General features: G+C 46.8%; 1 protein-coding gene and 2 pseudogenes across 3 annotated transcripts; 2 read left to right on the top strand and 1 right to left on the bottom strand.

Moving 5' to 3' along the window:
* The first annotated feature begins 1,222 nt into the window (after positions 1–1,222).
* Positions 1,223–9,094, top strand: LOC308236164 (cell adhesion molecule CEACAM21-like). Its single transcript, XM_080645535.1, has 2 exons — positions 1,223–1,576; positions 8,568–9,094. Exons 1-2 carry the CDS (start codon positions 1,453–1,455, stop codon positions 8,852–8,854), a joined length of 411 nt encoding a protein of 136 aa, XP_080501661.1. The 5' UTR covers positions 1,223–1,452; the 3' UTR covers positions 8,855–9,094.
* LOC308235240 (cell adhesion molecule CEACAM1-like) lies at positions 4,092–6,888 on the top strand (annotated as a pseudogene). Its single transcript has 2 exons — positions 4,092–4,434; positions 6,665–6,888. The product of its transcript is annotated as a cell adhesion molecule CEACAM1-like (transcript).
* Positions 9,095–12,346: 3,252 nt separating the features above from the next.
* LOC308235934 (G protein pathway suppressor 2-like) lies at positions 12,347–18,275 on the bottom strand (annotated as a pseudogene). Its single transcript has 3 exons — positions 18,126–18,275; positions 17,838–17,908; positions 12,347–13,348 (listed from the first exon to the last, which is right to left on the bottom strand). The product of its transcript is annotated as a G protein pathway suppressor 2-like (transcript).
* Between the last annotated feature and the right edge of the window lie 2,750 nt (positions 18,276–21,025).

The raw sequence follows: 21,025 nt of genomic DNA, 5'->3' as shown, positions 1-21,025 counted from the left end.
GAATCAATGAGGAAAAAGAAGCCTCAGCAATTCCCAGAATCTGGCTTTTTGATGGAAGGTAACCAAGAAGGTGGGAGAGGGAAGGCACCAGGAAGGGAGGAGGAGGGAGGGTCCTGGGAACAGACCCCGCCCTTTGCCCATGTGACCAGGGAAGTGATCTTGTCCCTAGAGGAGGCTCAGCAGGTCCCACCAGTAGGGAGAGCAGTGCCTGTGAGTGTTTCTGAACCTCAAGCTCTTCTCACAGAGGGAGGGACACAACAGACAGCAGAAATCATGGAGTCCCCCTCAGCCCCTGCTCACAGAAGGTGCTTCCCCCCGCAGGGGCTCCTGCTGGCTGGTAAGGAGGGGAGACAATCCCTGGGGTGGACAAGAGGAGAAGAGACAGAGACTGGCTGGGGTTTCCCGGGGGGCACAGCGCTCTGAGAGGGGACAGAGGGCTTCTGTTTGGACCTGAGGGGAGAGGTCAGGGGAGCAGAGTAGGATGGGGGAGGGGCCTCTGGAGCAGGTCAATCCCATGATCTGGAGGTGGTGAGGGGCAGGAACACCTCGATTATGGTAAGTTGTACAAGTTATTCATCACTGAAATTCTTTCTGAAAACTGATGATAATAATATCAATTTGTGTCAGGGTGACACCCGAAAAAATGAACTAGGGGCACTAAGCGTTGTCTTTACCGCCAACCTCAGAAATGGGCATGTGCACACCAGGGGGTCGAAGACCCAGGGAGCACTCATTCATTCACCCACAGGCACTTCAGCCTGCTGCATGCCCTGGGGGTACAACAGAGCAGACAAGTCCCTTCCCCCATGGAGCTCACCTCCTATGGAAAGGAGACAGACAAGGCAAGATCTAGATGTGAGGTCAGGTCCCCACAAGTGCCAAGAGGAGAACAGAACAGGGAGAGGTCAGAAAGTGGAGACACGGGTCTTTAGTGTCAACAGGGGTCTGAGCAGTGCCTGTGAGCATTTCTGACCTCAGGAGCCAGGAGCCAGGAGCCAGGCAGCCACCTGGGAGTTTACAAGCAGGAAATAAGGTCAGAGATGCTGAAGTCATGGTGGCCATGCTGCTGCACTTGACCACAGGAGATACCCACACACACACACACACACACACATGCACACGCACACGCACACACACACTCCGAGGCTGAGAGATGAATAGACCTGCTCAGGACCCAGGGCTCCAAATATTGATCAACTTCTCTCTTCCCTCCTAGCCTCACTCCTCACCCTCTGGAGCCTGCCCACCACTGCCCAGATCACTATTGAATCAGTGCCCCCCAATGCTGCCGAAGGGAAGGACGTGCTTCTCCGTGTCCACAACCTGCCTGGGAATATATTGATCTGTGCCTGGTACAAAGGGGAAAGTATAAACAGCGACCTTCAAATTCTATCATATTCAGCAGACACTCAAGCAATTACCCTTGGGCCTGCATACAACCATCGAGAGACAATGTACCCCAATGGATCCCTGCTGTTCCAGAAAGTCACCCTGAAGGACACAGGATACTACACCCTACTAGCCTTCAACAAAGATGCTCAGAGCAAACAAGTAACTGGACAGCTCCGTGTATACCGTGAGTGATTGCTCTCTGACCTCTGGGTGTTGGGTGGGGCATATTCTACTTCAGACACAGGACTGACAGCCCTGGACTCACTCTGCCTCCATCCCCCTCTGCCTCACATTCCAGGTTGGGTTTGGGCATTTAGTGCAGGACTCACACAGTGGAGACAAACTTCCTAAGGTCAGAGTTCCCTTTCCGGATTCCAGCCCTGCAGACGTTCTCCCCAGAGAGAAGGGCCAGTCTGAGGGGAGTGACTCAGCAGAGGCAGACCAGTCTCATCCAGGCCCCTGGGCCCCTCCCAACCATGACCCAGAGAACAACCCTGCAGGGCTCATACAGGGCCTGGCCTGGGGAACCCTGGGATCCTCACACAGAAGTTCAACCCAGACAGCCCCTCCCCAGACCTCTGTCCCAGGGCTCCTGACTCCAGGAAACCCGAGGAGCTTCTGGGCAGTTGGGTTTGATCTGTGGGCAGGGCTGACTGGCAGCAACAATTTCCCAGGTGCCCAAGTCACAAGGCTCCTGAGGTGGTCACCAGCCAGGGCTCAGCCTCAAGAGCCACATCTGGGAAGGGATGAGGCCTGCTCCTTCACCTGAGACCAAGCCTGGGGAGTATGTGGACAAGTTCACAGGCCATTAGCCAACTGCCTGGAGGACATAGGAAGGAAGAGGAAGATAGTCTCCCCAGGGAGGAAAAGAGAAGATGTTCCTCGAAGCTCCTAGTCCACCAGGGCTCTGCCCACGGCATCCTCTCTCACAGACACAACTGATAACAGAGGCTGTTAACTTGGGCAGCTCCTCTATTCCAAGCTTTAGGTTAGGAAATTGTGAAAGATTTAAGGTTCATTCAAGGGGCAACAAGGCAAACCTGAGACCATTTATCATTTATCCTGTTCCATTCAGGGAAAACTGAGTTAGAGTCACTCAATCAGAATCACACAGACTGTGACTGACCAAAGTGTGTCATGCCAAGGTTTCTCCTCCCCTCCAAGGGCCCTATTATGCTCACTTCACCCCTGACTCATGACTCACATCCTCATCCTGCTGTGAGGCGCCCATTCCTCCCAGTGGCTCCCGAGAACTTTCCAAGGTGAGCCTGGTGACCCTGCACCATCTGACTGGTTCACTGCCTGTTTCACACACGTGTTCTCATGATGACCACAGTGTGGGATGCTCTCAGATGGTGAGATGCACCAGCCACTGTCCTCCCTCTTAGACGCTGCCCAATTTGAATGAATTTGACTAAACTCCAGTTGTTTCCTGAGTGAGAAAGAAAAGGAAGAGCACATGCCACATGCCATATGGGGGCTCCTCCTCATCTGCCTGACAGGGAGGGACCTTCTTCCATAGAAACAGGGAGGGACCTTCTCCCTAGCTTTACTAACATGACACAAGTCCTTTCTACCAATTTGGTGTCATCCCTCCCTTTACACAGCAGACACACCTGGACTTGCCCCCCCCCAGATCACTCCTGTTCTCTAAGCAGGACTCACCTTCTCTCTATCCCAGGGAACCCCTCCCTTCAAACCCACTGTGGCATCTTCTTTTGGTCACAGTGTGACCTGATTGGATGGCAGAACTTGGCCTATGATCTTCATGCTCTCACGACAGATATTCCTCCAAAAACTGGCATTAGATCTTTGGGGCATAGTGATTTTCACATATTCTTTTACAGTTCAACTCAAAATCTATCTCATAACTGCCAAACACAAATGGACCATGAAGGCCATATCTTCAGCAAGTTCATGCTCCCCCACCTCCACAAGTCCCCCTTCTGTACGTACTATTGTCTGCATGTTGAGGAAGGATCCCTGCCCTCTGCAGTGGCAGAAAGGACATTACAGACCAAGGGCAGAGAGCATGGCTCTGCTGCCACCGCCAGTCAACTCCCGCCGTCCCTCACTCTTTTCTAAACCATTCCTAGACTTTACTCTACCCTTTCTGGGGTCACTGTCTCATGTCCGTCACCACTGAACTCTTGGGCAGATGGTCCCATCTCATGGCCCCGCAACCTGAGTGCTGAACTTACAACTAGACTTGCTTTTGATCTCCTGTGTACTGTTTCTGCTCTGACACCCAGTTCGAGGACACCCTGCCCAGTCCTCTCAGGGTTTAAAGACTATGGGGTGGCCCATCATTACTCATCTCTAGGTTAACCCTGGAATGTGAGGCATCAGTGGAAACACATCTCAACCCAGCAATGTAGGTCTGTGTAGCTGGAAGGGACTCAGCACCTGCACATTCCAGGTGAGACTCCAAGGTCAGCCAGGCAGTCAGCTGGTCAGTGAGGAACCAGGACAGGTGACAGGTGGTCTCTGACTCCCAGTCCTGTGTCTTTCTGTGATCAAACCCTGATAGTTTTCTGACTCCTGAGAAAGCCTGTGCTTTTTCTCCCAGACATAGAGCAGGCGGCCTTACATCCTCTGAGCCCTCAGCTCCTCATGCATTTGTTTGTCTTGTGATGCACAGACCTGCCTTATTCTTTTAAAAACTCGGGTTGGCTGAGAGGTAAAAGTTATCAACTCTGATGAAAGAAGCCTTTGGAGGAATCCAAGGTATTACACAGGGCAGTGTTCTCTCTGTTACCTGCACAGAGGATTTCCCCAAACCCAGCATCACAAGCAACAACTCCAACCGTTGAGACATGGACCATGTAGTGTTAACATGTGAACCTCAGGCTCAGGACACCACCTCTCTATGGTTGATCAACAATCAGAGTCTCCCAGTCAGTGCCAGGCTGCAGCTGTCCAAGGACAACAGGACTCTCACTTTACTCCCTGTCACAAGGAATGACACAGGACCCTATGAGTGTGAAACCCAGAACCCAGTGAGTGCCGGCCGCAGTGACCCATTCACCCTGAATGTTCTCTGTGAGTAACTTCTGTCCCTGCCTGGGCCAGGCTGCCCACCTGAATCCACACTGCCAGAGGCCAGGCTACATCCGTCCCTCTCAGGTCCCCATACACAGACACGAACTCCAAACACCCAGGGTGGCCAGGAGTTCCTATACTAAGCACATCTGGGCAGTTCTTGGGACTAGGATAAACAAGTTAATGTCTCAGGCTCAGGTTCAGTAAACACAGGGGGTTATGGTCGGGGCTTTTTTTAATATATATTTATGTTTATTGATTTCAGAGAGGAAGAGAGAGGGAGAGAGATAGAAGCATCAATGATGAAACAGAATCATTGATCGGCTCCCTTCTACACATCCCACACTGGGGATACAGCCCCCAACCCAGGCATGTGCCCTGACTAGGAATTGAACCCTGACCTCCTGGTTCATAAGTCAATGCTCAACCACTGAGCCATGCCGGCTGGGCTGGGACAGGCTTTTTAAAAGCAGGCTGGAAGTGCGGTTGCTGTGGGGTGTAGGAGGTTAATGTAGAACAAGGAGAGCATCCTATCTAATAAAAGAGTAATATGCAAATTGACCATCACTCCAACACACAAGATGGCCACCCCCATGTGGACACAAGGTGGCCAGCAGAGGAGGGCAGTTGTGGGTAATCAGGCCTGCAGGGGAGGGCAGTTGGGAGGAACCACTCCTGCAGGGTAGGACAGTTGAGGGGGACCCAGACCTGCAGGGGAGGGCATTTAGGGGGGACCAGGCCTGCATGGGAGGGCAGTTGGGGGGGACCAGGACTGCAGGGGAGGGCAGTTGGGGGGGATCAGGCCTTCAGGGGAGGGAAGTTGGCAGCAACAAGGCCTGCAGTGGAGGGCACTTGGGGGGAACCAGGCCAGCAGGGGAGAGCAGTTAGGGGTGACCATGCCGGCAGAAGAGGGCAGTTAGGGGTGACCTGGCCGGCAGGGGAGGGCAGTTGTAAAGGATCAGGCCTGCAGGGGAGGGCAGTTGGGGAGAAACAGGCCAGCAAGGAAGAGCAGTTAGAGGTGACCAGGCTGGCAGGGGAGGGCAGTTGGGGATGACCAGGCCTGCAGGAGAGGGCAGTTAGGGGCTACCAGGCTGGCAAGGGAGGGCAGTTAGGGGTTACCAGGCTAGCAGGGGAGGGCAGTTGGAGGCGACCAGGCCTGCAGGGGAGGACAGTTAAGGGTGACCAGGCTGGCAGAGGAGGGCAGTTTGGGGTGACCAGGCTGGCAGGGGAGGGCAGTTAGGGGCAATCGGGCTGGCAGGTGAGCAGTTAGGCATTAATCAGGCTGGTAGGGGAGTGGTTGGGGTGATGAGGCTGGCAGGCAGAAGCAGTTAGGGGCAATCAGGCAGGGAGGTAGGTGAGCGGTTGGGAGCCAGCAGTCCTGGATTGTGAGAGGGATGTCTGACTGCCCATTTAGGCTGGATCCCAACAGGGATCCCTCGGGAGGTCCCAGATTGGAGAGGGTACAGGCTGGGCTGAGGGACACACACCCCAAATTTCGTGCACTGGGCCTCTAGTCTATAATATTTTCAATAGTAAAGATAAATTTGTATGAATATACTGGGAAGTGGAAGTTTCAGGATAGCTAAAGTTGACCACCAGCACCTTCATCTTTTTGTTTGGAGGGGTAGAAAGAGTTGTGTGTGGGATGCAGAGGGTTTTGCACATAAACAGGCATTGCTTCAGAGGAGGGCAGTTGTTCTAACTCGTTTTATAACTGCTCTTGGAGCAGAAATACTTAGCAGTGATGGTATCTACTAGGAAGGCAATATCACTGAGGAAGTGTCAACAGGCAGGTCATTCTCTGTATTTCAGTAGCAAAGTCAAGTAGCAGAAACATGCATTTGGGTAGAGATTTCTTATATTACATGCATCCCAATAGCTGTTTCATTTGTTGCAAGTTGTGAGATGCATCTATCAAAAAGCTGCATACATACGAAAAAATTTTCATATTTTCCCCCAATAAGGAAAAATCATTTAATTTCACATTCACACTAGTGTTAGGAAGTCTCCTTTAGACCCCAAAAAGAGAATTTGTGCAAGCATTCTGCATAACACTTATGTAATTCAAATTGATTGTTAGTGTGAGTTGAATTGGACCTAAAAACAAAAAACAAACAAACAAAAAAATGAGCTGGAAACCAGCTCAGAGGGAGAGTGTGGCCCTTACAAGACCAGGAGCTTCCCCTTCCCTCTGATTACATCATGTGTGGCTTTGTTCTCTTTGCTCCAGATGGCCCTGACCCCCCACCACCAATTCCCCCTCAGAGGACCCTTACCTACCAGGGGCAAACCTCAGCCTCTCCTGCCACTCGGTCTCTAACCCGCATAAAGAGTATTCTTAGTATATCATTGGGAGGCCCAGCACCCACACAGGAGCACTTTATCCCCAACATCACTGCAGGTGATAGTGGATACTATAATTGCCTCACCCATAACTCTGTCACTCATCCCTAGAGGACCAAGATCAAGACTCTCACAGTCTCAGATAAGTGCCTCTTGGATTATTAGCACCAGGCTGTGGGGTGCAGGGCTGTCTGATTTTCAGAAAAGAGCCTAGAGGGTGCTGTCTCCCATCCTGTGGCCATGGACACAAGCAAATCACAAAGTCCTCCCCTGAGCCCTCCCACTACATCTCTGTAGACTCTCATCCCTTGCTCTTCTGATCTCTCATGGCAGAGCTGGGGTCCCACCTTGGAAAGTGAGGAGGGGGCTCTCTCAGCCTGAGAAAGAGTCAAGTGGTGGCGGGAGGGAACTTCCCAGAGGGGAAAACAAAGGTCCTCAAGGTCAAGTTGCTTCTTCTGTCACTAACACTTTCCTTCTGTCACCTCTTGTCTGTTACCTGCTCCATGTGCTACAAGGAACATACAAGGCTTTGAACAAGCTCACCTCTTGTCCCCAAACTAAAGGAGGACACCACCTCTGAGGCAGTGTGAGCAGGACAGACCCCTGCTCCCTGCGCTGCTCCAGGCTCACCTGGTAACTGGCTGCTCTGTGCCCTCTGTGGTGGGCAGGGGTCTGTGGTGAAGGTGCATGGGTGGTCTGTCCTCAATCTGGCCATTTTGAGTCACCCTCCGACACTACAGCCTCCCTCAGACCAGGCTGCATGGAAATGTAGAGAGAGTGAGCCACTGGGGAGCCTCCTCTGAGCTGTGTCCTGACTCTCAAGTCACCAGCTGTACAACACTGTGTGATACGACCGCATGTGACATTGCTGAGGACAGCAGTGAGCAGTGGTGCATACCTGACAAGTAGGTAGATTCATCCACGAAGACCCTTCATGGGACAGAAGGAGCAGTGCCACAGTTTATAGTTTATGGAGCAAGCTAAGCATACCAGCCTTTTGTTCAAACAGTGACCTCTTCTCCCTGGTATTCCATCCACAGGCCAGAAAGTGAAAGCCCTATTCAGACTGAGAAATCTTTTAGATTGAAACTTCTCCAGGTCCTAAAGTCATGGCTGGTCCATTCTCATTCTCTAATAAATTATTTAATGGAAAAGGAAATGTTTTTCCATCTCTGTGTGTAGCCACCATACCAGAGAGGGAGTGTGATTATTTAGAAAGTCACAGAAAGGTCTGGGAAAGACTCACACAAAAGTTAATGGGTGGAGCCCATCTGATGTGGCTCAGGGGTTGAGCTCCGACCATTGACCTGTGAACCAGGGGATCATGGTTCGATTCCCGGTCAGGACCCATTCTGAAGCTTGATCCTGCGTAGGAGATGTGAGGGAGGCGGCCAATCAATGATTCTCTCTCATCATTGATGTTTCTATCTCTCTCTTTCCCAGTCCCTTCTCCTCTGAAATCAGTAAAAATTTATATATTTTAAAAGTCTATGAATGGGAAATTCCACCTGATGATGAGGATACTGGACACTCGGCCTGAGAAGAGGTTCCTGGTACTGATACTACAGATGTTCAGGAAGACAGGTCAGGGGTCATCCTGAGGTGATCTGGAGGGAAGAGGGGAGGCATAGCCCTCTCCTTACAGACTGTCACCAGAACAAAGGGCCTCACCCTCCAGAGGTCAGAGTCCTCCTCTGGTGACCTTTACAAAGATCACTGTGCCTGTGAGTGGCTGACATCTCTGAGGAAGGAGCCCACTCTCAGTCGGTCACCTCCTCTGTTGTCCACAGAGCCAGTGGGGAAGCCCGCCCTCCGAGCCAGCAATGCCACAGTCACAGAGCATAAGGACGCCGTGGTCCTGACCTGCCTCACAAATGACATTGGGATCTCCATCCGGTGGCTCTTCAAGAACCAGATTCTACCTCACAAGGACAGGATGAAGCTGTCCCGGTACAACAGCATCCTCACCATCGACCCCGTCAGGAGGGAGGACGCTGGGGGTTATCAGTGTGAGGTCTTCAACCCTATCAGTTCCAGCAAAAGTGACCCTCTCGAGCTGAGCGTACAATGTAAGTGACCCCTTGCCCCATCCTACATCTCCCTGGGAGGATTGCTCTACCAATGATGTGACAAATGGACAGAAGACACAGGGAGCAGATTTTCAATCAGGAGACATTACAGTAAACAGAATGGCAAAGTGGTTAAGAACTCTGTTTCTGACCCTGGGTCTGGCATCACTGTGACCTTGCACAAGGTTGTTTTTTTTGTGCTCATTTTTTATGTGAAAAACTATACATAAAATTTACCATTTTAACTTTTAAGTGTACATCTCAGTGGCATTAAGTGCATTCACAATGTTGTGCAATCATTACCACTATCGATCGGGAACTTTTTCATCTTACCCCACTAAAACCCATTAAACAATAGCACCCCAACCTCCAACCCTAGCCCCTGGAAACCACCATTCTATTTCTGTTTCTATGAATATGACTACTCTAGGTTCTTCACATCAGTGGAATCATGTGATATTTACCCTTTTGTGTCTGGCTTTTTTCACATAGCATTATGTCTTCAAGTTTCATCCATGTCGTAGCATATATCACAATTCCATTCCTTTTTAAGGCCGAATGATATTCCGTTGCATGTATCCATCACATTTAATTTATCATTCATCTGTCCATGAACTCTGGATTGTCCCTACCTATTGTCTCTTGTGAATAATGCTGCTATGAACAAGGATGTACAAATATCTGTTCAAATACCTGCTTTCAATTCTTTTCAGTATTTACCCAGAAGTAGAATTACTGGATCAAATAGTAATTTTTGTTCAATTTCTTGAGGAACTGCCATGTCATTTTTCATAGCGGCTGCACCATTAAATATTCCTGCTGGCAATGCACAGAAGTTCCAGTTTTCCCAATCCTTGCCAACACATTGTTTTCTGGGTGGTTTTTGTTTTTTTGTAATAGCCATCTCAATGGGTGTGAGGTGGTATCTCATGGTGGTTTTGATTTGCATTTCTCTAATGATTAGTGATGCTGAGCATCTTTTCATGTGCTTACTGGCCATTTCTATATCTTCTTGGAAGAAATTTCTACTCAGTTCCTCTGGCTATTTTTTAATCTGATTGTTTTTTTAAAAAAATATATATATATTTTATTGATATTTTACAGAGAGGAAGGGAGAGGGATAGAGAGCTAGAAACATCGATGAGAGAGAAACATCGATCAGCTGCCTCCTGCACACCTCCCACTGGGGATGTGCCCGCAACCAAGGTACATGCCCTTGACCGGAATCGAACCCGGGACCCTTCAGTCCGCACGCCGACGCTCTATCCACTGAGCCAAACCGGTTTCGGCTAATCTGATTGTTTTATTGTTGCTGTTGAGTAATAGTTACTTATATATTCTGGATATTAATCCCTTATCGGATATATGATTTTTAAATATTTTCATCCTTTCTGTGTGTTGTCTTTTTTTTTCTTTGTTAACACTGTCCTTTCATAGACACAATTTTAAAATTTTTTATAAAGTCCAATTTATCTATTAATAGAAGCCTAGTGCAGGAAATTCCATGCAAGGGTAGGGACCCTAGCAGCTACTGGCTGCCAGCTGGGACCTCCCTTCACCCTGCTGCCTGCCGCCACGGACCAGGACCTCCCTTCACACCTGCCTTGGCCTGGCACCGTCCCCTCATCTGCTCCACCATCCTTCCACGGTTCCCCTGTTCTCGGCACCCATTGGGGCCGGCAGAGCCTCCACTGCTGCCCACTGCAGTTGCCACATCACCTATGCTCTCCATGTTCTGAGCCACCTTAGCGCACATCTAACTCCCAGTTGGTAGAACCCCCACCCATGGGGACAATTTGCATATTAGCTTTTTATTATATAGGATTCTTTGTTGCTTGTGCTTTTAGTTTCCTATCCAGAAATTCATTGCCAAATCCAATATCATAAAGCTTTCATCCTATGTTCTCTTTTAAGAGTTTTTTTAAGTTTAGCTCTCACACTTAGATTTTTGGTCCATTGTGAGTTAATTTTTGTATAAGATGTTAAGTAGTTCCAATTCATTCTTTTGATGGTTATACCATTTTCCCAGTACCATTTCTTGAAAGGACTGTGCTTTCCTTCTTGTATGGTCTTGGCACTTTTTTTTTAAATTGATTCTAGAGAATGAAAGAGAAAGAGAGACCATTGATGTAAGAGTGAAACATCAACCAGCTGCCTCCTGCACATGCCCTGCCTAAGGATCAAACCTACAACCTGGGTAATGTTTCCTGACCAGGAATAGATCCCATCATCTTTTAGTGCACGGGATGAAGCCCCAAACAACTGAGCTACAACTGCCAGGGAAGGTCTTGGTACTCTTGTCAAAATCACTTGACCATGTATATGAGGGTTTATTTCTAGGCTTCCTAATCCATTTCTATATGTCTGTACCCACACTGTTTTTATTACATAAGCCTTGCAGTAAATTTTGGAATAAGGAAGTATGAATCCTCCAATTTTGTTCTTTTTCCAGTTTGTTTTGGTTATTGGGGGTTTCTTGAAATGCCATATGAATTTCAGGATGGATTTTTCTATTTTTGTTTCAAAAATGTCATTGGGATATTGATAGGGATTGCATTGAATCTGTAGATCACTTTGGGCAGTATTGTCATCTTAACAATATGAAGTCTTCCAATCCATGAACACAGAGTGTCTTCCCATATTTTTCCAGCAATGATTTTTTTGCAGTTGTTCAGTATATAAGTCTTTCACGTCCCTGGTTAAGTTGATTCCTAAGTATTTTATTCTTTTTGATGCTACTGTAAATGGCATTTTCTTAATTTCCTTTCTGAATTGTTCATTGTTCATATATAGAAGCACAACTTATTTTTACCAGTTGATTTAGTATCCTGCAGCTTTGCTGAACTTGTTTATTAGTTCTAACAATTTTTGTGAGACTTTAGGGTTTTCTACATAGAAGATCATATTATATGCAAACAGACATAATTTTACATCTCCTTTTCCAATTTGGATGCCTTTTATTTCTCATTCTAATTGCTGACCAGGACTTCCAATACAGTTTTGAGTAGAAATGGCAAACGAAGGCAGATCTTCTTGCCTAATCTTAGGAAATAACTTTCAGCCTTTCACCATTGAGTCATGTTTGGTGTGGGTTTGTCATAAATGGCCTTTATAATGTGGATGTAGTTTCCTTCTATTCATAGTTTGAGCATTTTTATCAGGAAATGATGTTGAATTTTGTCAAATGCTTACACAGACTCAATCTCCTTACTACTTATAGGTCTATTCATATTTTCTATTTCTTTGTGATTCCATCTTGGTAAGGTTTTGTGTTTCCAGGAATTTGTCCATTTCATCTAAGTCATCCAATTTATTGTCATACAATTATTCATAGTACTATTATAATTCGTTTCTTTTCTTTTCTTTCTTTCTTTTTTTTTTTTTTTTTTTTTTTTTTTTTTTTTTTTTGGTAATGCCAGATAGATTTTATTGGCCTAGGGCATTCAGGGACCCTCACCCAAGGCAGGGGGTGGGGTGAGGTTGAAGATGAAATTTGATGGTCACTTGTGATAGAATCTTGGCTTCTGGCTGTGCTGGAGGAAAGGGAGCCGGGGGGGGGGGGGGGGGGGCAGGTTGGCTAGTAGCAGCAAAGGTGGACTTCCCTGCTGGTTGCATCTGCACAGGGAGCTGGGAGGAGGCGAGAAGTCCAGGGAGCTGGATGCAGAGCTTGGGGGTGCATGGGGCTCAGGGAGGATGAGTCAGAGAAGCCAGTTTGCTGGTTAGCATGTTCCATTTGCTTTTGTAGGGACAGGGCACCACCAGGCTGGAGGAACCCTGTCTGGGTGGGCTGGAAGTGGCTGTGCACAGCATAGGGCTGTGGCTGTGGCTGAGACAAGTACTGCACTGCAGGAAAGGCTGAAGGTACTCTGAGCTGCTGACTAGGTCTATAGGCTGGTTGAGCGGGTCCATAGTGAGGTGGGGCTGAGCAGTCCCATAGGCACCACCTGGGCTGCCTTGGAATTGCCCATGCCCTGGGGTCCCTGTGAAAGCTGCTGAGCCCACATAATGCCGGGCTGTAAGCACTTGGGGTCCGAACATCTATCTGTTTGGCTCTGTCAGCTGCCATGAGGGTGCCTGGGCGAGTGTGTCCTCCAGGGCTCCCCTGCATGCTGAGGAGGTGAGTTCCCGTGTGAACAGTCAGGCTCTGTGGGTATGCAGCTGCTGTCAGAGTGGTCAAGTCACCCTGCTCCTTTCGCCTCCGTTTTTCTTCCTCGTGTAAAACTTTCTTGAGCTGCAGGAAAAGCTGGTGCTTCGCCTCCTGAAGGGCCAAAAGCTTCTCTTGCAGCTTCAGGATCTGTTCTTTGGTTTCCTCTAACGACATTCTCTCTTCCATCTCCTTTTTCTTTCGTCTCTCCTGCTCTTCCTTCATCTTCTGTTCCATCATCCTGTCTACTTCTTCTTCCTCCTGCCGCTTGCGCTCCCGCTCCATCATGATGTGCCTGTGCAACGCCCTGGCCATGGAGTTGGAAAGCTTGGGGCGCTCCAGGAGCGCAGGCAGGGCGCTGCAGGGGGCGCTCTGTCGCTCACTGCCAGACCTCGGACTGGGCCCTCTTTCTCCGCTCCCACCTGCCTACTATAATTCTTATTATTTCCATAGAATTGGTAATAATGTACCCAGTTTCACTTCTGATTTTAGTAATTTGAGTCTTCTCACTTTTTCTTCTTAGTCAATCTAGGCTAAATTTTGTCAATTTTGTTAAACTCTTTTGAGGAACCAACTTTTCATTTCATTGATTGTCTCTCTTGTTTTTCTATTCTGTAATTTATCTATCTCCACTCTAATCTTTATGAGAATTTAGTTTGTTCTCTTTCTCTAGTACCTTACGTTGTAAAGTTAGATTGCTTATTTGAGATCTTTCTTTCTTTTTAAAGTAAGCATTTACAATTACAAATTTCTTGCACAACATTCTCAACTTCTCTGAGCCTCTATTCCACAACAGAAAATTGCAATAAGAGTACCTGCTTCATGGTATTGTTTGAAATATTTAATGTGCTGCTGAATTAAACCCTTAGCAAAATGTCACACACACCAGAAATGTTCCATGGTGTTAGCTGCTATTATTACTTCTATTATCACCAGCCTCTATGAAGTCAGGTGGTCCTAGAGTCAAGGATCCACCGCTTACTAATCATATGACTTCGGTAAATTTTTCAGCACTCTAACCCTCAATTTTTTCATCAGTAAAAATAATGTCTATATGATGGGGTTATTATATGAATCCGATGAGATATAACTAAAGTATTTAGCACAGAGCCTGGCACATAGTAAGTACCCCATAATAGCAGCTAAAATTAATATTAATCCTTAATCTTGATTTCACTAGTGAGGGCAACAGAAATGAAAAAAAAGACACTGATGCAAAGTGATTTAAATTCAGGGTTAGGGAGGCATTACACAAAAAATCATTGGGCCATGTTTACTGACTAAATATAGGAAAAGAAAAGAGGAGTTGAGTGCAAAGTCTGAAGCCTGGATTGTTCGTTTTCATCCCCTGAGAGGCAGCCACGATGGGATTAGACATACAAATATTTACTTGGAAAAAAAATCCCTGTGAAGGAAAGAAAGTGGGAGGAGTCTGGAAGATTCCTGTGGCAAGGATGCAGATCTGGTTATTGTGTAGGAGAAAGAAAAGAAAGATTTAGGTTGCTGTGCCATCTTTGGTTGTTTGTTTGTTTGTTTGTATTTATCCATCTTTGTGAATTAACCTGGGAAGACAGCAAGCCATCTGAATGAGAAGTTTTGAAACTATGGAAGATTATTAGATAAGAATACTTAGAGAACATTTAAAGGATAGAATATTACTGTTTAGGATTCACTTGGCAAACTGAAGAAGAAAACTCCTGACATTAGGCCCCTTTCAGACAATTGTTTTCAAGCTTTAGTTTGCACAGGAAATCTTTAGGGTGCTTGTTGATATTTAAGACTCCTAGGCTCTGCCCATAAAAGATCTGACTCAGAATGTCTGGAGTGGGACCCAGAAGTTTGCACCTTTAGAAAACATCCCAAAGAATTCTGTTGTAGATGGTCTTTGAAATACAACATTTGGACATACTGTTTTAAGGTCTCAAATTACTCTACACAACATCTGTAGACAAAACATAGGCCATGGTAGTGAGTGTGTTCTTCCTAGAATCTCTGTGGATCTCATGGAAAAGCCAAAGGAACACAAACTCGTAGGATTCGGTGACTATGGAGCTAAAGATCCCTCTAACCTAAAGAGCCCTCCCAATTGCCCATAAAGATCATCCAGGATGAATATCTGTGATGCCCAGCCCATTATTTTCGCAAGAGGAAAGTAGGAGACTGCCCTTTAGCTCTGCCACCTGGGCTTTTGGAAGCTCCAAGAGGCTTCCTAAAATGTGATCTTTCTCCATGAGCCGTGGGCCTATGAGATGAGAACCTATCACTTCTCAATGCACCATCTCTCTACTAGGTCCCCTTGAGCATCCCTGCTTTCCAGGATGGAATGCTGTGGAACAAAACAAAGGTGGGTGTTAGTGGTGACTGTTTGGGATGGAATCATCTACAAGGAATTACACATGCCCCTCTCAGGACGGTTGGAGAGCATATGCCTGTTTGAGGTTAGAAAAGGGAGCTGGGGGTTCACAGACTGCCTAACAGCAACATTTCCACAACCTATGTTCAGTGTGTCTCTGGGTTTGCCACCACCCTCCTTAAATGGAAACTCTTTTTTCATGGTCCAGGAGCTGGCAGAACTTTTTGTGCTAGCAAGAATAGGAAAAAATTCTCCTGCACAAGACAGCTTTAGGTGTATTGGGGGGGGGGGGGACGGCGGGAGGGGCGGGGGGGCGGGGGCGGTTTAAGCCTCAGGAAGAGACCTTTTTTAATTTTTTTTTAATTCAACCCTGGAAGGAGTGAAGGGAAGCAGGGTGGACAATACCTTTAGTTCCCCAGCAGCTCTCATTTTAAAGCATGATGGAAACACCTCTAGAGCCATCTTTTTACTTTTTTTTCTTCATTGATGAAGGTATTACATATGAGTCCTTATCCCCCCCGCATCTCCCTGTCCCCCTCTCATGCCCTCATCCCCCTGATCCATTGGATAGGCTTATATAAATGCATACAAGTTTTTTGGTTGATCTCTCCCCCTATCCCCTCTCCTCCTACCTTGCCTCTGAGGTTTGAGCATCTGATCGATGCTTCTCTGTCTCTGGATCTGTTTTTGTTCATCAGTTTATGTTATTCATTATATTCCACAAATGAGTGAGATCATGTGATAATTATCTTTCTCTGACTGACTTATTTGACTTAGCATAATGCTCTCCAGGACCATCCATGCTCTTGCAAATGGTAGGAGTTCCTTCCTTTTATAGCAGCATAGTATTCCATTGTGTAGATGTATCACAGTTTTTAATCCACTCATCTGCTGATGGGCACTTAGGCTGCTTCCAAATCTTAGCTATGTAAATTGTGCTGCTATGACATAGGGGTGCATAGGGGTGGTATATCCTTTCTGATTGGTGTTTCTAGTTTCTTGGGATATATTCCTAGAAATGGGATCACTGGGTCAAATGGGAGCTCCATTTTTAGTTTTTTTGAGGAAACTCCATACTGTTCTCCACAGTGGCTGCACCAGTCTGCATTCCCACCAGCAGTGCATGAGGGTTCCTTTTCCTCCGCATCCTCGCCAGCACTTGTCATTTGTTGATTTGTTGATAATAGCCATTCTGACAGGTGTGAGATGGTACCTCATTGTCATTTTGATTTGCATCTCTCGGGTTATTAGTGACTTTGAGCATGTTTTCATATGTCTCTTGGCCTTCCTATGTCCTCTTTTGAAAAGTATCTATTTAGGTCCTATACCCATTTTTTGATTGGGTTCTTTATCTTCCTTTTGTTATGTTGTATGAGTTCCCTGTAAATGTTGGAGATTAAACCCTTATTGGAGATTACATTGCCAAATATGTTCTCCCATGCAGTGGGCTTTCTTGTTGTTTTGTTGATGGTTTCTTTTGCTGTGCATAAGCTTTTTATTTTGATGTAGTCCCATTTGTTTATTTGCTCTTTAGTTTCCATTGTCCTAGGAGCAGTATTGGGTAAAGATATTGCTTCGGCATATATCTGAGATTTTGCTGCCTGTGGATTCCTCTAAGATTTTTATGGTTTCCCATCTCACATTTAAATCCTTTATCCATTTTGAGTTTATTTTTGTGTATGGTGTAAGTTGGTGATCTAGTTTCATTTTTTTTTTTTTGCATGTATCTGTCCAATTTTCCCAACACCATTTATTGAAGAGACTGTCTTGAGTCCTCTGTCAAATATTAATTGAGCATAGTAGTTTGGGTCAATTTCTGGGTTCCCAATTCTATTCCATTGTTCCATATGTTTGTTCTTGTGCCAGTACCAGGAAGTTTTGAGAATAGTAGCTTTGTAATACAGCTTGAAATCTGGTATTGAGATCCCACCTACTTTGTTCTTCTTTCTCAGGATCACTGCAGCTATTCGTGACATCTTTTTCTAATGTTGTTGTTGTTGTTGTTGTTGTTGTTTGTGTGTGTGTTTAATTTTAGAGAGAGGAAGGGAGAGCGAGAAAGAGAATTATCTATCAGCTGCCTCTTGGACACCCCCCACTGGGATCCAATCAGGAACACTGGCATGTGGCCTGGCTGGGAATCAAACCAGTGCCCTTTTGATGCAGGGAGCAATGCTCCAGCCACTGAGCAACACCCGCCAGGGCTACAGTGCCTTCTAAGAGAGTATCTGCATGGCTGATGGGAGTCCTTGAGCTAAGGTTACCCACAAGGTGAAAACCATTGCTCACAGCATTGGGCTTATTGCAGATCCCTGCTGGGAGCCTGTGGGATGTCTGTGCAAAGCAGGTGGTGCATTCACCACCTTCCGTCAGTTAAGTCCCCACCAAGGAGACCTGACTGGCACATATTCATGGCGGTCACACCTGGTACAGAAAAACACGCAACCATGAAAGGTGGGAAGTTATAACTTACACAAATGGCCATCAGCTTTCTCACATTTCCAACGCTCCAAACATATCTCCGTGCAGAAAGGCCAGGATGGAATTGTGGCAAGTCTGGGCACCAACCTAGAAATGCAGTGAGAGAAAGAATTACAAGGATATAGTGAACTATTTACCTCACAGCAACCCTCCCAGGAGAAATTTCTTCCTTGAAGGAACAAGTAGAGATGACTTCATGTTGAGAGTTGTTTCCCAGGGCACCCCCACTGTAGAATAACGTCTCCTCCACTCATCCTTCTCTTTTCTATCCATGACAGATGATCCAACACTACCAAGTCCTGACCTCTCCGATGGGGCTATTGCCGGCATCGTGATTGGCGTCCTGGCTGGCGTAGCTCTGATAGCAGCCCTGGTGTGCTTCCTGTATATCAGAAAGACTGGAGGGTATGATGGCCTTCCCTCTTGTCCCGCTTCCTCCAAGGCTGACGACCATGCTTGGGAGAGGGAAGGAGACTTCCCCTCTGTCTCTGGGCCTGGATCTGCTCCTCCTCCTTTCTAAACCCCTGCTTCTCAGCACTGATTCCTGAGGCCTCTTCTTCAAGCTTCCTGTACCCCTCTCTCTTTGGGAAATGGTATTCCCATCCCCCTCTGGTTTAGAGGGGGAAGATCTGATTATGTTCCTTGGTCCTAGAGTCAGGGAAACCAAGGTCCAAGAAGGAAAACAAATCAGTAAATGAAAAGAGGAGCAGGAGAAAGCGAGTTGTGTGCTCTGTCAACCATACAAAGAGGAGAAGAGAGGGGCAGGACAGGAAGAGAACCTTAAAAATACGTGAAACCAGCCTGGCCTGTGTGGCTCAGTGGTTGAACATTGACCCATGAACCAGGAGGTCACAGTTCGATTCCCAGTCAAGGCACATGCAAGGGTTTCAGGCTCAATTGCCAGAACAACACTTGCAGGAGGCAGCTGATGGATGATTCTCTCATTATTGATGTTTTTATCTCTCCTTCTCCATTCCTCTCTCTAAAATCTACAAATATACATATATATATTTTTTTTTTACAGCTGAAACAAAAGGCCTTTTGGGAAATAAATGAAGAATGAAAATAGAATCAACAAAGTCAAAAGGTGCCCAAGTAGAAATAAGCTCAGAAGCAACTAATAAAGAATGGACCTTTATGCCCTGGCCAGGTGGCTCGGTTGGTTGGAACATGGTCCCATAGAAAGATTACAGGTTACATTCTCAGTCAGGACACAAACCTACACTGAGGGTTCTAACACCTGATGGCGTGTCTCTCTCTCTCTCTCTCTCTCTCTCTCTCTCTCTCTCTCTCTCTCTCTCTCTCTCTCCCCCTCCTCTCTCTTCCCCCCTCCTCTTTCTGAAATTAATAAATATCAGAAGAAGATTTTTTGAAAAGGGATGGACCTGTGTGAACGTTAGTGCAGCAGGAAAGGAGTGCACTCTGGAAGGGTTGGTGGGAACACTGAAGAGGAGCCCTAGGAGGAAAGGCAACACTGACTCTGGTATAAATGAGCTGACAGTGTCCGTCCTACTTCAAGGAGCAAAGAGCCTATGCTTGTGAATAGCAGTCACAGTCTCTGATATTTGTTTAGGGCAAGAGACCAGCGCTATCTCACAGAGCACAAACCCTCAGCCTCCAACCACAGTAAGTAAAGCCATCACCAGTGAGAGCTCAGTACCTTCTGAAATTTTAGAGGGGATGTCCATTTCCCAACCTTAGGTTGCCATAGGTCCTCCCACCCTTCTAGTCAAAAAAGATCCCCCTGAGACCCAGCCCTGGAAGAGACTTCCTCACCCAGACCTGGCAGGCCTGAGTAAGATGGCCATGTTTTCCAAAGCCATTCCTCACCTTACCCCTTCCCCTCCTCCTCTCTTACGGTGTGGGCCCTCTCCTGTGGTGAGACTTTCCCTGTCTTGTGGTGCTCTGGGTGCTGCCCCTCCTTGCCACGGGTGCCTGTTGCTGAGAAACACAACTGGGCAAAAACAACTGGCTTATGAACTGGAAAAAAAAAATTCAGAAATGGACTGAGGCCTCCCTGTCACTATTGCTGCCCCCCTCACCCCTCAAGCCCACCCCCTCCTGCTGGTACTAACACCCTAGGTCTGGACCACAGACTCTGAGAGAAGCGATTTCCTTAAGTCATCATGGGCCACATCCCACCTTCCTCCCGCCACCTGCCACCTCCTTCAGCTAGAAATAGCAACAGCTTAGGAACATAGAGCGTCGGCCTGCGGACTGAAAGGTCCCAGGTTCGATTCCGGTCAAGGGCATGTACCTTGGTTGTGGGCACATCCCCAGTAGGAGGTGTGCAGGAGGCAGCTGATGGATGTTTCTCTCTCATCGATGTTTCTGGCTCTCTGTCCCTCTCCCTTCCTCTCTGTGAAAATCAATAAAATATATTAAAAAAAAAAAAAAAAGCCTGTAAAGCTATAAGTCAGCTTTGCATTTTCATGGATTGCTAACTCTTCTTTCAACTCCGAGGTGAGGGCCTCTCTGACAACTCACCTAACAAGGTAAGCACAGCCAGTTTCACTGGCTCATTTTCTCATGGATACACCTCTATAGAGAATGGGGTACTCTTGAAGACAGAAGTGCGATCAAGTTTGAATCAAGGTTCCTCAATGTAGCAACAAAACAAGATGTATTGGTTAACTACTCCCATGAGCCTACTTCATGCAAGAATGTGGGCTCTGGAGTTAGCCCCATCCTTTGTTTGCATCCTGGCAGTAACTCTTAGTTCCTCTGTGACCTTGGGCTCATAAATTGATCTCTCTGATCCTCACCCTGTCAACTGTAAACATGAAATGCTGCATACGTCAGAGAGAAGCTGAAGGAATGAAATAACATAACACATGCAAAGCACCAGCACAGTGCCCAACGTAAGGAAGGCACTGGGTCATTCTCCCTCCTCTACCTTCTATCTGATCCTGTTCTTCCTGTCAAAGGATAATGTCCATTCCAATGGGTCTGAGGTCTTCGTTCCTTCACTTTATAATAACTTTACTGAGCTTCTCTCATTTAGCCTTTCAATAGAGCACACATATTTGTTGAAAAGTGCTTAAAGCATATGTATATGTTAACAATGTATAAATTATCATGAGTTGAGCATACCCTTGTAAGCAGCACTGAAATGAAGAAACAAAACATGTCATCTCCCTGCAAAATGAAACCTTCCAGTCACTTCCCTCCAAAGAGTAACCATATCCTGACTTCCAATGCACT

This window comes from Plecotus auritus, assembly GCF_963455305.1.
Source record: "Plecotus auritus genome assembly, chromosome: 10".
Lineage (NCBI taxonomy): Eukaryota > Metazoa > Chordata > Mammalia > Chiroptera > Vespertilionidae > Plecotus > Plecotus auritus.
The sequence above is the reverse complement of the archived record's forward strand: the minus strand, read 5'-3'. Positions and strand labels throughout refer to the sequence as shown.